At 33.4% G+C, this 17,961-nt stretch overlaps 1 protein-coding gene across 2 annotated transcripts; it reads right to left on the bottom strand.

Moving 5' to 3' along the window:
• Nucleotides 1–1,363: 1,363 nt before the first annotated feature.
• On the bottom strand, nucleotides 1,364–10,884 carry LOC136208337 (CDPK-related kinase 5-like). Of its 2 annotated transcripts, none has more exons than XM_065999158.1 (11): nucleotides 10,176–10,884; nucleotides 7,913–8,043; nucleotides 7,607–7,648; nucleotides 7,400–7,508; nucleotides 3,721–3,799; nucleotides 3,328–3,624; nucleotides 3,139–3,251; nucleotides 2,766–2,873; nucleotides 2,611–2,673; nucleotides 2,350–2,517; nucleotides 1,364–1,851 (listed from the first exon to the last, which is right to left on the bottom strand). In XM_065999158.1, the coding sequence occupies exons 1-11, from the start codon at nucleotides 10,704–10,706 to the stop codon at nucleotides 1,711–1,713; spliced, it is 1,782 nt and encodes a 593-aa protein (XP_065855230.1). In that variant the 5' UTR covers nucleotides 10,707–10,884; the 3' UTR covers nucleotides 1,364–1,710. The 2 variants fall into 2 exon arrangements, with proteins under 2 accessions (XP_065855230.1, XP_065855231.1); XM_065999159.1 differs by lacking the exon at nucleotides 10,176–10,884 and adding an exon at nucleotides 8,232–8,851.
• Nucleotides 10,885–17,961: the final 7,077 nt, after the last annotated feature.

Raw genomic sequence — 17,961 nt, 5'->3', positions numbered from 1 at the left:
AATTTGGTGTAAGATCTTTTTCTTGTTTTGATGTGCTTTTGTATGTATGCTTTTTATTCTCTTATATTTCGGCAAAGGATCCAAGAACTGCACTTGTCCTTTTATAGTTGAAATCTGAAGACACAATCATTTGAATCTGGAATTATCCGTTGGATTCAAACAGCTCCTTCCGGCGACATATTCTGGTCAGCTTCAGATTTGCAGGCCAATTCTGTCGTCTGAATTCCACAGTCATCAGGCTTGTCTTCTTCTTACAGGTTTCGTCTTCTTGTGCCAGTTCGTCTTTTAGCTAACGAACAGTTGACCCATGCATCTCGAAACTGTATCCATGCATAATTTCAAGGCTTCTGAATTGGTGCAGACACTTGTCGGATCTTGTCTTTTAGCAAACGGATCATTCGCGCTGTCCTGAAGATCACTCAGTTTGACTTTGATAGCCGTTGTCTTTGATTGTTGCCAATTCCGATGCTGAGTTCCTTTTTACTTAGCTTCCATGTTCAGCTTCGTTCTGCATGATATAGTTCCCAAGAAGACTTCTCTACTTTTGATACTGAGTTGCGTTCCACTCAGCTTCGTTGATTAGCTTGATCTTTAAGCTTCTGTTCTGAAGATGACTTATCTTGTATTATGCTGAGTTGCACTCCACTCAGCTTGTGCTGTGTTCTCATGCTGACTTCGTCCTGTCTTACTTTTTATTTCTATTTTCATTTATATTTATACTCAACATTGAACAAACATATTAGTACAATTAAATCAAAGCACTTAAATTTAATTGCCCCTTAATCATGGATTAACTTAAATAATTTTGTCAAATCAAAATCATGTGGAAAGGTGTTTCAACACAAATGTGTAGGAAATTGTGAGGAACAGTTCATAGGTATCAAAGTACCCGAAGTCACCAAGGAAGTAATCAGTGTACTACGATAGTCTTCGGCAATCCCAAACAGAAGTGGGGATACTGTGTCCCCCTGACGCACACCTCTGGAGCAAGAAAAGTAACCCCTTAGGCCAGAAGAAGTCATAATAGAAATGCGAGCTGAGTATAGAAGATTGAGAATCCAATTCCGAAACTGCAGAGAAAAACTGAATTCCTGATGAACCTCAAGAAGAAAACTTCAATCAAGCACTTTGAGATATTTTAGTAACATAAGTTTTATTATAGATGTTTCTTAATGGGAAAACTGGTATTTTAGAAATGTGAAGTTCTAGTTTTTCAAAAGGATAGCATCTGTTAACTAATTCAGTAAATTATAAGCAGTCTCTCTTAAATTTTAAAAGAATATAACATCTGTTAATTCTTCTCTAAATATTTCCAATGCTATTAAGCCAAACGTGAACAAGATTAAGTTTGGAAACTACAAAATGCTGACATGAACAAGTTGAAGGATGAAATTGAGCCAAATAAATATGAAGAAGATACAAATAATGAAATACGTATACGTACATACAGCATCAATAGTGGTAAGCATTATATTTTTTACAACACAATGCCAATCATATTTCTACCTTTTGGAAAATCACTAGACCTGTAGGAATCAATCAGCATGACACTTCTGCAGATAAGGCGGCTGGCTGGCTGGCTGGCTGTGGACACCATTTCGGATAAAGCTTGCGGCTTTGATGATTCCTACCCACGCATCTTGCTGCTGTGTAGCCAAGAACCACAATAAACTTGGCACTTCCTAAATTATAAAACCACACATCTAATCTTCATGTCACCTTCGCAACAGTTCGACTTGATATTCCATGCAACAATTTCACAAACCCGTGAAAGCTAAGCTTCCCGTCGGTGTGCCTTATCCAGTCGTTGAGAACAGCATGAACTGGAAGTGCAGGGCCAAGTCCAAGTTCCTGATGGCATTGCAAAAATTTCAGAAAATAAATAGGTTCACATGTATGCATTGTATGCATGTATTTCTCTTAGAAGAGGCAAAATTACACTATGAAACAGCCATGAAAGTAGAGAAATCTAGAAGATAGTGGTTTAACCTGCAAATGCATTAAAACATGCATGATATGATAAATGGAGTATAAACAATGTGAAGGAATGAGTAACAAAAATTTCTTAAACCTAAATTTCTTCATCTTTTTATGATATACTATTAGAGATTTGCTTCATAAGTTAGTTAGTGAAAGCTAATTCAAAAAATTGCAGAATAAAAACCTGAGCTATTACTATTCGCTTAATGTGTAGTAAAATCTCATGAACGGAAGGTTAACTTGTCTATCTATCAGCAGCTTACACATTTTACATTTGTTGAGTTTTTGTTCTGTTTTCTAAGTATGTAGGAGATCAGAAATGTCATGAGCATTTGCAATTGCCAAACAAGTAACCAAATTCCAACTTACTGAAGCAAGCTCCTCAATGACAATAGCCCTGTTTCCATCCTTTTCGAAAAGTTCATATGCACAACGAGCATGCTGTTCCCAACGATCAAGGGCTTCCAACTGATGGACGCTCAACCCAGCTGCACAAAATTCTTCAAAATCCATTCTTCTGTATTGAAGTGCATTTAGCTTTCATCGGGAAACAAAAAAAAAAAAAAAAATTAAACCGTAGGTAACATGTATTGGAACAGCTTATAAACATTTTGCAGTATACTTCCATACCGAAGATAGAAAATCAGGAATCCGTGAATCCTTCATTGCATCAGTTGCATTTTTCGTCAAGGCCTGCACCAAACCAACAGAATGGCATAACATGTGGATTCTCTCATACATGCAGACCTGTAAAAATAGATAAAGTAAGAGAGGAGGGATCATACCCCTCTAAAGTTTTCCAAGGTTAGACTGCCATTTTTGTTTGGCTCTAACAATGCAAACTGCTCCTTCAGATAATGGAGTTCATCTACTGTCAACGTCTTGGATAATGCCTGCATGATAAAGCCAAAAATAGGACATATCTATCATAAGGAAAACATCAAAAGATTAATGCTCATAATAACTGGGAAACACGATATCTATATAATCAACTTTCCATATGAGAAATAAGAAAAATGCGGTGCAAAGATGTGGAATTTTTGTTTGTGCGAGCAGAAATTTCAAAATCTAAAAGGCAAAATAATGTGGATGAAGTCCTATTGACAGGGACAAAACCAAGAGTAGTTTCTTATTTATCATGTTAGGATGCATACACACCCGTAAAGCAGCCTTACGCAAAGATGAGGAGCGCATGTATTGCTTCATGAGTCTGAAAATTAAAATATCAAGAGGTACTTTAGCACTGTTATGGTTACGTATCCAAGGATGACCTGCAAATAAAAGGTTATGATGGTGATTCAGAAGAATGAGAGTGAAACCTAAGTATATGAGAAAAAAAGCACTTACTTAAAGCCTGAGCAGCTGTCATTCGTTTCCTAGGATCCTTGTTTAGCAGACGTTTCACAAAATCTTTAGCTTCTGGAGATAAAGAAGGCCAAGGTGCTTCATCAAAACCTGGATCGGCTTTCAAGACTGCCCTAAAAATTCCAGACTCACTCCGAGCCCAGAAAGGTCGACTACCACACAATAGAATATATGCTATAACACCTATACTCCACACATCAGCTTCTGTGCTATAAGATCTATGGAGGACTTCAGGGGCGACGTAGTACGCACTACCCACAATGTCGTTAAGTCTTTCATCTGCAAATTACCTCAGATCTCAAACACCCAACTAAGATCCAAAGGTGACAAAATTCCAAGTAAGAACTCTAACCAAAATTGCCGAAAGGGACAAACCTGGTCTGACAAAATCTGATAAACCAAAATCTATGACTTTCAGATGAGAGTTCTCATCCTTAGATGTATACAGAAAGTTCTGTCAAAAGTAAAAAGATAATTTAGATAACTGCCAACCGAAGTACACTCGCTATATGAATAAATGGCATAAGAAACCAGAAGGTTTAACACAAGGAGAAATTCACATCAGCAGTAATTCCTTATGGTATCCATTCTTTTGCTTACACAATTGATATAATGTTAAGAAAGTAATATCATCAAAGTGATTGAAGTTGTTTTCGTTATGCACTACCAAGGAACTATATCATAGGGTCGAACTTTCAGTAATGGACTAATGGTGCTAGTCCCAAGATAACAAAAATAAAACCATGTACAGCTACATAAATTTTAAGCATTAAAACTAAATATCGAGGTAAAGCATGAACTGATTAAGTTCAATAACTTTGATGGCTGTAAGTGTCTTGTTTGTAGTGTATTGACTATTGACCCCTTTCAACACTTGTAATTTTTATGAATTTAAGGCCTACTTATGGGAATTTGAATGATTTTTGCTTAGATTTAAGATCAATAGTGCTAAATTCGGAGTTCAAATGGCTCATTTGAAGATATCAAATGCTCATCCAAAATGAAAAGAAAGAAACCTTCTCAATTCAAGTCCGGGACCATTTTAAATGTGCCCCATTTAAGTCATTAGCATGTCCATCTGAAGAAGAATGTTCATTAAATGGTCTGCTTGCTTTTCGTTAAATTGCATCTATTCTAAGCCTTTTTTCATCTTGGAGGTGGAGAATTTTAGATGGTTCATTTAACAGACCAAATGGCCTTTTAATGTCTCTAACACATGAGTATAAATACCCATTTATCTCTCTAAAACATGAATTTGGGATTTTCTCTAAAACCATAGAAGAAATTCAAGGTATAAGAACAAGGAGAACTCAAGAAACTCAAGGATTGGAGTTGGAGTTGGATTAAGAGTTTTGTCAACCATGCATACAAGATTTCACTCAAGTTCAAGGGTAATATTTCTTCCTTTCTCTCTCTACTATGTAATTATGAACTTAATGTAAATCTCCCTCTTTATATGCAATGAAATTGTTCTTTTCTTGTTTATTTTTTATTCTTGCTTGTAATGATTGGTTAGTTGGTTTTGTTAGGGTTTAGGATATATGGATATTTATGTGCTTTTAATGTTTATTTGCTTAGGATTTTTGGCATGAAATGTTTAATTTCTCTTGTGCTTAATGCTAATTGAGCATTAGCTACTCTTGATTTGATCTTGAAGGTTTGATTCACCATGACCATTGGCTTTTGAACCTTGGCCTTAGGGTTTTCAACCTTCTAATCTATTTAATTACCACATCTTAAGTTAGATTGTGGGGATTCAAGTTCAAGTAACATTAAACTTGAGTTTCTTGAGTTTTATGCATATGCTAGTTGCCTCTAAGACAAATAACCAAACGGCGGTTAGAGCGACTAGGATAGGTTGCCTTTGTAGCATGATTAGCCAAGTTCTTGTTGCAAGTACCCAACTTTCTAGCCAAAATACCCAAGCTAATGCATGGTTAGTTTAACTCTATACGAATTCAACCCTTTAACTTGCTTTTAATCTTTGTTCTCACCCTTGTTTCCTCTCTAGTGGTTGTCACCCATGGTTTAGGGTAGTGTTTAGTTTTAACCTTTTTATCATTTATCCTTTCATCGAACAACACAAAGGCCTTAAGGATCTAGTAGTCTCTATTCACATTCCATGTGGGATCAAAAATTCGGACTCGAAATTCATTTAATACTACTTGTGACTGGGGCACACTTGCCCAGAACCAACTCGGCAATGATTTCTGATAATTCTATGAAACATTTAAATAAGCATCAGTATTTTGATTGTCTTTTTGCACTTAATCTTTAAAAATTATTTTATATGTTAAGCCAAAAAAAAAGGAAAGACCAATATTTGAAGCCCGTGATAATTCTCTTTACGACTAAACTTTTGTAATACACAACTACTCCAACCTCACCGTAAATGTGCCCCATCACCAGTGACTCCTATTACAACAGCAATCTCATTACAAAGACCACTACAGACTACCATTTTTTCATTATTGGCAAGCAAGATCATTCACATAACCCCTGCATCTTGAAAATTCATTTTTAATTTTTTACAGCTTCAATGATTACCTATCAGATAATATTGTTACTTTCAAGACTAAAGGGCGGCCCGGTGCACTACACGTCCCCGCTGAGCGAGGGTCCGGGGAGGGGTCCCACCACAATGATTACCTATCAGATAATATTGTTACTTTCAAGACTAAGGCAATTTTATTATTTCAGCACTTAATAATACAGGCATCTAGTCCTCTACATGTTCACTAACAAATTAGGTGCTGGGTTATGACTGTATATGTTTTAACTGCAAGTCTGCAACTGGATGAATATTTCCTTTGGGATGGATCAAAGTAAAATTATTTCAGGAATCAAAGGCCATAATGAAGATTATTTTGAAACAGTGTTGTTAAAGGCGCAAGGCGCACTAAGGCGCAAGGGGGGTCCTGGAGCCTTGGCGCAAGGCGCAACTTAAGGCACGCGCCCGAGCGACTCGAGGCGCACCAAAAAAAAAAAAAAATCATAAATTTATAAAACTAGTCATAAATAATCAAAAACCAACAATAAACCATAAAATGCACTAGTTAAGTTCTAGTTAACTACTAAGACATAATCTAAAACTCATAATTCTAACTTAAAACAACTAATAGTCTTGACTCTAGAAAACTACTAATCTTTAACTTCCTAGTCTTCCTTCCTAATCTTTATCAGAATCATCATCATCATCAACGTCACTTCCATCATCATATGCTTCTTGAATAAGGTTCTCAATCTCCTCATCATTGTCACCTTCCTCATCAATGTACTCATCATCTACAAAGTCGGGTTCATCATCTATAAGATGCATTTTACCCTTATCTTTCTCCTTAGCCTTAGACCTAACACTTGAACTAGATGCATTTGCAGCATTTTTTACTACTCCTCTAGTTTGATAAGCACTTTCATCCGCTCCCATAGCATCACCAACATGAGCCCATCTCAATCCCTCATTTTGGCAGCTGCGAGTTATGTGTGATGATGTCTGCTATTCTTTTCTTTTCTTTTCTTTTTTGAAGTTAGAAAACCCTAAAATACCCTAAAAAACCTAATATACCCTCAACTCAACCCTAAAATACCATAAGGAAGCCAAGGCGCCCGCCTTTGGTCACCAGAGGCGCTAAGGCTGGAGCCTTAGCCGAGGCGCGCCTCAGGCGCGCCTTTAACAACACTGTTTTGAAAAGAACAAATCATTAAAAAGACACCAAATTACTTCCTGCACGTTTATTCTAATCCACTAATTTCTTATGATTTCGTTGAAAAAACATCATTCGCTTCCTTTATATATCACATGCACAGCAACTGAATTAATTTGAAGTTCTAGAGCTTGATAGTGTAATTCGAGTAGACCAATCCCAATCGTAGGTTTTCCCAAAAAGCTATTTATTTCATTAGATAAGTACAGATCATCATGTTTTTCTTTTCCCTAATTGTGTTTTTGTTTCTCCTCTTTATTCTACACTACTTTCAAGAAATATAATCATTAATGTTATTGCCTCACATCAGTTAAAGAGAAGGGAAGAAAAATAGGAAGAATTTGTTTGACCTCTGGTTTAAGATCTCGGTGCACCACACCCTGAAGATGGCAAAAAGCAACAACACTTAGTATCTGCACCAAGACAGCCTTTGCATCATCTTCTGAATATTTCCCACCCCTAAATACAGTAATAAATTAGCCAGTCAGAATCAACACTGAGATACAAGATAAGATAGAACTTAATATTTGCAATGAAGCAATTACTGAAATAATAACCTTGAAAGTATTCTATCTAGGAGCTCCCCTCCTTCACATAACCTGAAAAGTTTCATAAAAACTTCAATGAAGTTCATGACATCACAAAGCTTACAAGCAAAAGAAATTCTTCTCAATGAGGTGTATTAGATATACACTCATAGAAGTTAAAAACTTACATCCTTATGCTCAAATAACGAGGCAATATTTGGAATCAAACAAAAATGAATGAATCATCCAGAAGTTCAAAATTTTTGCTAGCTAAATAGAAATATGGATTGAGTGGAAAATATATGGTTTAGTAATTATATAAAATTCCAAGCTTACTCCATTACTATGTAGACGTTATCGAAGTCTTCAAATGCATCATAGAATTGTACTAGATTGCTATGCCCTTTCAAAGCCCTTAACAACTTCACTTCTCTTCTCACATCTTCAACTGCAATAGCTGTTGTCATCTGGCAATATAAAGTACATCAAAATGAGATGATATTTTCAGACTGTGAGAAGTTTCAGAAATTATTCCACCATGACAACTAAGAAAAATAAAACCTGAACACTGAAATTAATTGGTCAAAAGAAACAAAAGAAATAAATACTTCAGAAAAAAAAAATGAAGGTCAAAGATCAGGCCCAAAGGTTTTACCCAAGGAAAAGCAGATATGTTTAAGTTTGCAAGACTTTATGCCAGCTAGTCCATAGAAAAATGCAAAGGAAGATCTTATTGTACTTGTCCAGCCACATCCAAGGAGGAACCAGCAATGGTGTTGTTGATTTAAGCATAAACGGGTCATATTCCAAGCTTACTCAGACTTGATTTCAAGAATGTTAGGTAATTCACAGTGAAACCCGTGACATTATCTTGAACTTTTTCTCATAACTAGATGTCCTAACACAAGTAATTTTCATTTGTGCCTGAAGCTAGTTAGAGGCTTAGAGCACAATTTTAGAATTATAATAATAATTTGACTCAACCATTCGAATTTGTGAATGTATTAGAAGATACTTTGACCAAATTCAAGCTATAGGTAATTTGATGACAATTATAAACTCAGTTGAAAGGAAGGATCCACTTTATATCATCTGATTATAATTTGGCCAGTTCTAGTAAGAAGTATTTCTACAATGCATATATAGTTCAAGTATTTTTGAAGTGTTTAAAATCAGGGGCCAAAATGTTTTGTAGAGATAATAAATCTCAAGGGCCATAAATGAAGTTTTCCCATCCTATTACACAATCAAATGTTGAACTAGTAATGAGACGGAGCAGTATGAATATCCTAGAAATACAACACAACCCCCTTAAACTCCAACTCTAGAGGCATAAGTATAGAGAACTTATGCCATACTTCGGTAGCAATACACCCAACTTATCAAAAGAGGGATGTATACCACTCCATGGTAGATAATTGGTGTTAAGAAATAAATGTTTGTGCACGTGGCATTAATTGATTTATAGGATGCATTGCTCCGGGGATATTGTAAAATTTCTCCACTGCTATACTCTATATCCAACACACCAACACCATCAAAACACCAACCAAAAAGCAGACTAAGAGAATACCAATCAAAATTCCATCTTGCAAAAGCATACATAAAATCCTATAACTAGGGTCTTGTTTGTGGTTAATTGTAATTTTTCAACAAGATGTGTCAAAAAAAGAAAAAAAATTGGTAACAGACTTAGTCATTACCTAATTGATTCTGACATTTATCTTCTAAAGTTGTTGACGAGTTATTTCATATAAGCAAACTTTGAACACAAGTTAAAAGCACAAGTCAACCAATTTTTCCGTCATTAGATATGAGTGAAATATTAATCATTTTCTCCTTCCAAAATGTAAACCCGACCTGGAGGTGGGCATAAGTTGATTGGTTTAGTAAGCAATCAAAATCATTGTAGGTCCAGGCAGAGGACCCCATATGTGCAAATGATCCTTTTTTAATAATCAGGTCCGTTAGAACCATCTTATTTCCTCTTGCTTTAACGGCTACTGCCAAATCTCAAAGTGCCGACAGTAAAGTAATCAATTAGAACAACTCTTTATAAAAATTTAACAGGAGTTCCCGCTCCTTTTTAGGCAAGCCACTTTTATTTGATGGCCAACATAAAGATTGTTAATGCAGACTCCACCATTATGGCCCAAAATTGAGGTTTAACCTAAATACCCAAACAAGCCAAAGGGGAATAAGGTGGGCCATAAGATCAATTATTCCATTTGACCACAAAAATTATAATAATTATAAACAAACACGACGGTCTCTTTGTGTCTATCACACTCAAAGCACCAGTCTTTAAGGTATTTGGGTATATAAAAATAAAACGAATCCCAGTCTTCCCACCTCTTTATCAGCAAATTCCGTGAACTTACCGTTGTTGGTTTCCCAGTTCCTATCCATTTAAGATTATATTGGACCACAAAATTAGCTTCCATCTATGGAAGAAGCAGATAAGCATAACGCTCAAAATAAAAATGGAATAAAAAGTTACCGAGAAATGAAGAACATGCAAATCTAAATCAGATTACGTTATCAAAATCAAAATTAGATTAGGAGAAATTATGTAGAGGGATGATGTTAGCTAAAGAACCTTGGTTTTGGGAATGACTTTAACAGCAACTTGCTGCCCTTTACGATCACCTTTCTTAAACCGAGCAGAACAAGTATAGCCGAAATGCCCTCGGCCTACCTCCTCCCCTACCTCCAATCTACTCGTGAACTCCTTGGAGAATCCGAATCTCTTATCCAACTCTACTCCGGCAGCATCCTCGCTGTCATCTTCCCCCTCCTCCGGAATTGCCGACTTCTTCTTCTTCCCTTGTCCCCGCCTACGGAGGACAGCTCTAATGTGTTTAGCAGGAGATGGCGGAGCAAACGGCTTCTTGAAGATCCGCAAGGGCGTAGGAGTAGAGTTTTCCGCCGAGGAATCTCTAGAAGCCGATTTTTTAAAAAGATAAGCAGGGCTTGGTGTATAGAAGGGGAAGAAAGGAGAGTGCTTGGGATTAGGGAGAGGTGTGCGTGGAGATTTGGGAGTTTTAGTCGGGTCTGGCTGATCATTTGGAGTTTGGTCTTGAGGGGCATAAGGGTTGCGCTTTGGTGGCTTTGAGGTACAAGTCCCCATTTCGGCTTATGAAAGAGGAGGGAAAAGGCAATTGGTTATGACATTGTGCGGAGGATCTGGCGGCGGAGGTGACGGTGGTGGATGCGGCGGCGATGGGGCTTCGGAGAATGTGAAGAAGTAGAGAGGGAGGGAGAGAGAGTGGTTTTGATTGAAATTGGTAGTGAATAATTGGATTGGAGTTGAAGCTGAAAGTGAAGGTGAGCTGTAGAGTGTGCATAGGCACGGGCCATGCACGTGACTTCCATTTCCATTTTATGTATTTTTTGAAATTTCCATTTCTCGAGTAATTAATTAATGATGTCACAAATGACGATATTATATGTAAATTTTAGGTAATTTAATTCTAAACACATCTTAAATGATGTAATTATAAGATGAGACGGATCCAATATTTATTTTTTTTGGTAACAAGACAGATCCATTATTAAATTAGGTGGTCCTAATAGTATACTAGAAAAACTTTATCTAACTCCACTTAAATAGAAATGATTATCTATATAAATACTCATTTGACTTGCTAATTAGTCAAAATACTTTGTATTAATTGCTTAGTCTAAAATTAATAGATTAACCCTCACTTAAAAATTTTAATTAAGTAAAAAAAATAATGATTTACAAATGGCCATCAGGTTTACTTCAAAGATGGCTAGGTGTATTAGAAATTTTCAGTATTAATTAACCTTTCTATGTAGACTAACGAGGAATGTTCTCGCTCCCTTTCTCTCCATTAAGCCTTAAATCACGTTGCGTATACAAGTATCACACACCATACATGTCAAACCAGCCACCAATCCCATATGCCCACACAAACCATACAAAGTCGCATGAGACTCATGTCATCATTAAAGGTACACACAGTTAACTTCTCTAGACATTCTTTGCTTGTTCATTTATTATTCTTCATCTTAATTCTTGGACTGACTTAGGTATTAGAATACTGGCCTTATCACCCGACCCTAAACGGTCTTAGGAGTCTCCAAATTATCCAAATATTATAAATATTATACTTTTCAAGCATTCCTCTCAAAATATATTTTAGACTAAATAAATATTTCTATTATATTTAAATATCAAAGTATTACTTAACATAACTAAATTTTCAAATGAAAGGCAAAAATTCAATCTAAAGACCAAAACCAATGACTGATGATATTATCAAACATCATCTATTAATCGGTAATTTCTCTTATACCGTGATGTCTTTTCACCTAAAACGTTAAAATATTTAAAAACATAAGATAAAAATCTCAATAAGCAATTAGCAACTACATAAATTAATTATACCGAAATTAACTATATATATTATCATATGGAAAATACAGAATATAAAATTTATATTCTTAAAACTGAAAAATTTATCGATTAAACCATAACAAATACTTACATGATGCTTTTAATAAAATATGCAATAAAAATATCATAAACTTACTATTAAATATATTTTTTCTCAAATTATCACACACTACCAAAACATAGATCACTATATTAAAATACTTAATACAAAATTTGTGTCCATCATCGAATTCCACCTCGTAGTTTATCGTAACAATATCAATAATCGAGATATCTCTTTCTTTACCTAACGTTAGGATTACCAGTCATGCACTCTGGTCATACCGCCCTTAGGTATAGTCTTTTAACTACTACTTGGATCTTAGAAAATCATTTAATCTGTCTTTCAAAATATCACAACTCGTCAAAATCATTTATGGATTTTAAACCAAATCACATAAACAACAACAACATAAATTTTCTCAATAGCTTTGCTCAATCAATTTTCAAAATATTAAATTATTATTATATAAACAAACTAAAATTCACCAATAAACAATTTAAAGATATACTTATCAATCCTAACTTTAATTTCTTAAAAATAAACACATAAATCATCATAGATATACTTTATTTCAATAAATCATAAATTTATCAAAATTACTATTTTAGCAATCTTTAATTAAAAACTAAAGTTTACTTTAAGAAATAAATTTATAGAAAATCACTTTTTATATTTGATATATATATTCATAAATCAACTTAAATAAAGTTTCTCAATATACTTTTTCTATTCTATTCTTCAAAATATCAAATCTTACACAATTGTTGATCAAATATACTAAAATTTATCAAAACAAGATCATATATATGTATAATATAGGTTGAAATTTGCATGCACACACATATAAATACTTGAACTTAATTTTAATCATGTTAAAAACTAAATCATAAAAATCTCAATTAATAAAATGCATGGAAAAAACCCCAATAAATATTTAATTTCTGAAAAATATAGAGTTATATATATGTGTGTATAAAAACTCAAAAGAGTAGTTGATAATTACTTTTGCAAAGAAAAGAAAAATAACATTTATACATTACAGACGTGAAAGACTCTCCTCTAACCTATTGTTCATCCCTTTGTAAAAGCATCTATACATTTATGACACAAACAACCTCTTCATTGATATTTATTAAATTCATCACTAAATTGTGTTACTATCAATATTTTGAGAGTTTTTTTTTCATGAAAAATATTTAAATTGTTTCAAAACAACATAAATAGGTCGTCATTTTGGATTTATGTTTGCTAGTTTTAGTCTTCCACTTTGATTATAGTTATCATGTTTTTTTTTTCCTTAAAATTTCAGTTAGGTTAGTATGGGTAAATTGCACTTATGATAATTGAAGTTTGAAGTCAGTTTCAAAAAGGTCATTGAACTCCATTTTGTTATAATAAACTCATTGGAATTTGTTTCTTATTTCAATAGTCATATCAACCAATTCTGATAGAAAAATCATTAGAATATTGATGTGACAACACGTTGAAGATAACTATTTTAAGTATAATATGACAGTCATGTGACATTATGTGCCACATGACAACTTAATATATATATATATATATATATATATTTACTGTCACATGACAGTTCAAGTGGTTAAATTAAGTAAATAATAAAAAAAAATCAACTCTTTTTGCTATCATATGGTTGTTATGCAGGGCCGGCTCCAGGGGGAGGCCGCCTAGGCGGCGGCCTAGGGCCTCCGACTTACGGGGGCCTCCGATCGGAAATTTTTTAAAATTTGATAATTATTAAAAAAGTTATGATTAAAAGTTATGTAGAATTAAATATAAAACAAGAAATAGTGTTAGCTTGAATGGTAAAGACATAGTGGAGATGTTTTCAAGGGTAAGAGTTCAATTCCCTAGATTAGCATTTTTTTTTCACATTTTCTCTTATTTTTTTCTTTTTTTATTTGACAACACAAATGTATAAATTATTACTTTGTTATTATAGTTATTTTTAACTTTTTTATTTTTTTATAAATTACAAGTTGAAATTCACTTATGAATTACAATTTGTAATTTGGTATAAAATGTTATTTAGACTCTGATTTATTTAAAATTTTAATAAGAGTTCAATTCCCTAGATTAACATTTTTTTTTCACATTTTCTCTTATTTTTTTCTTTTTTTATTTGACAACACAAATGTATAAATTATTATTTTGTTATTATAGTTATTTTTAACTTTTTTATTTTTTTATAAATTACAAGTTGAAATTCACTTATGAATTACAATTTGTAATTTGGTATAAAATGTTATTTAGACTCTGATTTATTTAAAATTTTAATATTTGACCACTAATTTATTATTTGATCACATTTGGATCATAAACTATTCAAATTGATGAAATTCTACTTAATTATGAAAATTGTTTCCTTATAATATGTGGTGATATTTTGACATATGAGCTTGACATGTCGTACGTTTTAAAGTTGATTTACCCAAATAATTAATGAGATTAAAACAAGAAAATAAATCTCTAAACTAAAATTTATCAAGTCTACTTATCAAAATATAATCATATGTCAATAATTCTATTAAGTTTTCATCCAAATTAGATTAAAATTTCACCAATTGGGATAGTTCAGTGGCCAAATGATAAAATTTTGGATAGATCAAGCGCCAAATGACAAGATTCCTTGGATCAATCGATGTCCAAATAGTGATTTAAGCATGTAATTCATAATAAATACGAGACTCAACCAAATTTTAATCTCGAAGATAAATTCTTCTCTTTCTTTCCATAGAATCTTGCGATTAGGTTCGAGTTCAGCCGTCCAAGATTAATTTCCAGGAATTAATACTTTGTGGTCTGCTTGCTTCTCGCATGACTGGTGAGAAGAAACTTGATTTTAAATATATAAAAGAAAACTCGATTTTACATATACAAAACCAAGAAAAATAATAATTTCTTAGTTTTATATTATTATTATATGATTTGAATTGTAGTTAATAATATATTGGTTTTACTATTTAATATTTATTATTTCTAAAATATATTAGATTTAGATATGAAAAAAAGCACACAATGCGCCTAGGGCCTCCAAAATGCTGGAGACGGCCCTGTTGTTATGTCATAGAATTATTTTCAATATGACTATCATGTCACTATTCATGTCATTTTTTGCTATTTGAAATGGTCGAAATGACTTTTTTTTATTATAATTATCATATTTTTTTCTCTTAAAATTTTGGTTAGGTTAGTATCAAGGTAAATTGTACCTATATGGTAATTGAAATTTGAAGCAAGTTTCAAAAGGCTATTGAACTTCATTTTGCTTCAATAAAGTCATTAAACTTTGTTTTTTTTGTTTAAATAAAGTTATATCAATCAATTCTGACAGAAAACTCACTGAAAAAGTGACGTGACAACCACATTTGAAAAGAACTATGCTACATATAACAGTTACGTGTCATTGACGTGTGTGCCACGTGACAACTAACAATTTTTTTTTACGGTTACATGACAGTTTCAAGCAGTTAAATTAAGTAATTAACAAATAAAAATTTTAATTTTTTGTTTTTGTCATATGACTATCATGCCATACGTAAAAGTCAATCATTTCCGACATTATTGTCATATTACTACTTATGTGATTTTTTTTGCTTAAAATAGCCGGGGTGACTTTATTAAAATAAAGAGAAAAGTTCAATAACTTTATTGAAACAAAACAAATTCTAGTGATTTTTCAAAATTAACTCTAAACTTCAGTCACAATTAATGCAACTACTCCATTAGCAATGTCCTCTTTGAGATTCGGCATGGTTTCGTGAGAAAGTTCAAATTTCTTAATACAAATTGAGTTTTTTTTATGAGGTCTGATTATTCGGTTCGAGATTGCTCTACACTTTTAAGTGGTTTCTCTTCTAATTAAAATTCATTGCGTATACTAAAGCTCGAGTAGAGATCTCTAAATTAAACCACTTGAAACTCTTAGAAGACGTTTGGCTCATGGAATAGAATAGTTATTCTTATAGAATCCTTATTCCACCATTTGCTTCATTTGCTTTTTTTTATGGAATACCTATTCTATGGCATTTGTATTTCACAATTGATGGAATAAGGATTCCTTAATTTAAGCGTGAAATGGCTATTCCACAACTAATATTTTCTTTGATTCCAAAATTTTCTCTCTCATATCTATTGACCATTTGTTCACATTTCACGTGAAAAACGGTAGAAATGCAAAAAAAAAAAAAAATGTGAGATATGGTAAAAACGTGAAAAACACAAAAATTGTGAAAAATAGAAAAACAGTAAAAAATAGAAATGCACGAAAAACGTGAAATGGTAAAACATGAAAAATGGTAAAAACGGTAAAAATGCGAAAAAGATAAAAAAAATGTGAAAACGGAAACAACACGAAAATGATAAATACGTGAAAAATGGTAAAATGTGAAAACAGTAAAAAAGCAAAAAATTGACGTAAAATCCATATTTCATGTTTTCGTTTTTTACCGTTTTCGTGTTTTAATTGTGTTAGAATATATTGACCATCGTCTATATCAGTGTCATATAGACAGACCATTATCTATATGAGTGTCATATCGACAGACCATTGTCTATACTGGTGTCATATGGACAGAGGTTATATCATTGTCTATATTAGTGTCATATAGATAAGGGGTATTAGTGTCTTTATGCATAGAAAGTAAACTTCAGTATTAATTGTAATTGTTTGACTATAAATACTGTAATCCTCTCTATTTCATATATACGAAATATCTCTTTCTCTTCATCACTTTTCAATTCCAGTTAGGTTAATATGGTATCAGAGCTGGGTGGTGGATTCCAGATTCCGGCGACTGGAAATTGAGATGATCGGAGAATGAGAAGAAAGAAACAACAGTATAGATCGTACGCTGATATAGTGAATTCAAGTTTTGAAGAAGTTGAATCAGAATCAAGCGATTCTGAATCAAGAAATTCTGATCGTGATTCTGAATTAAGCAATTCCGATCGCAATTCAGATCGTGACAATTCTAATCGCAATTTCGACCGCAACTCAGATCAAGATTTCAATCACGATTCAAATCGTACTATTCCTAATCCAGAATCGACAATGAATACATCGGGTAATTCATCAAACAACTAGAGCAGTGACAATCCTGGTTTGATGATCGTTAATATAATTCTTGATGGAAAGAATTATAATCTGTGGAAGAGAGCATTGTTGCTTGCCATTAGTGCAAAACGCAAGACAAATTTCATCATGAAGAACGATGAACCAGCAGATCGAACCTCAGATGCTCATTTGAAGTGGAAAGAAATGGATGATCTGGTTTTCTCCTGGATCTTGAATTCTCTCACCAAAGAATTGGCTGCAGTCTTCATTCATGCAAAATCTGCTCAAGGATTGTGGAAGGAGATAGAGCAAATGTATGGAGAAAGTAATGGTCCTCTTATCTTTCAACTTCGCAAGGAGATTTGTAGTTCGACTCAAGGAGGTATGTCTTTAGTAGATTTTTTCAATAAGATGAAAATGATGTGGGATGAATATGCAATACTGAAGCCTATTGAAAATTGCACTTGTGGAGAGTCAAGGAAACTTGCTCAAACACAGATTGAGGATGAACAATTGATGCAATTTTTGTCTGGATTAAATGTTGAATTTGATCATATTAGAGATCAAATCTTGATCATGGAACCATTACCTCCTGTTAATAAGGCATTTTCAATTCTTTCACGAATTGAGAAACAAAGAAGTGGAAGCACAAATAACAATGTTGTGGAGTTTGTTAATATGTCTGCTGGTGGTAGAAAACAAGGATATAACACTGGTTATAATAGTGGAAAAAGCGGTTATCAGACTAAAAACAAATCGGATAAGGTTTGTACTTATTGCAGAAAAGAAGGACATGAGCGTCAAGATTGTTTCAGGATTAAAGGATATCCAGATTGGTTCAAAGG

Source organism: Euphorbia lathyris, chromosome 10 (genome assembly GCF_963576675.1).
Source record: "Euphorbia lathyris chromosome 10, ddEupLath1.1, whole genome shotgun sequence".
In the NCBI taxonomy this organism is placed as follows: domain Eukaryota; kingdom Viridiplantae; phylum Streptophyta; class Magnoliopsida; order Malpighiales; family Euphorbiaceae; genus Euphorbia; species Euphorbia lathyris.
This window is presented reverse-complemented; position numbering and strand designations above follow the sequence as displayed.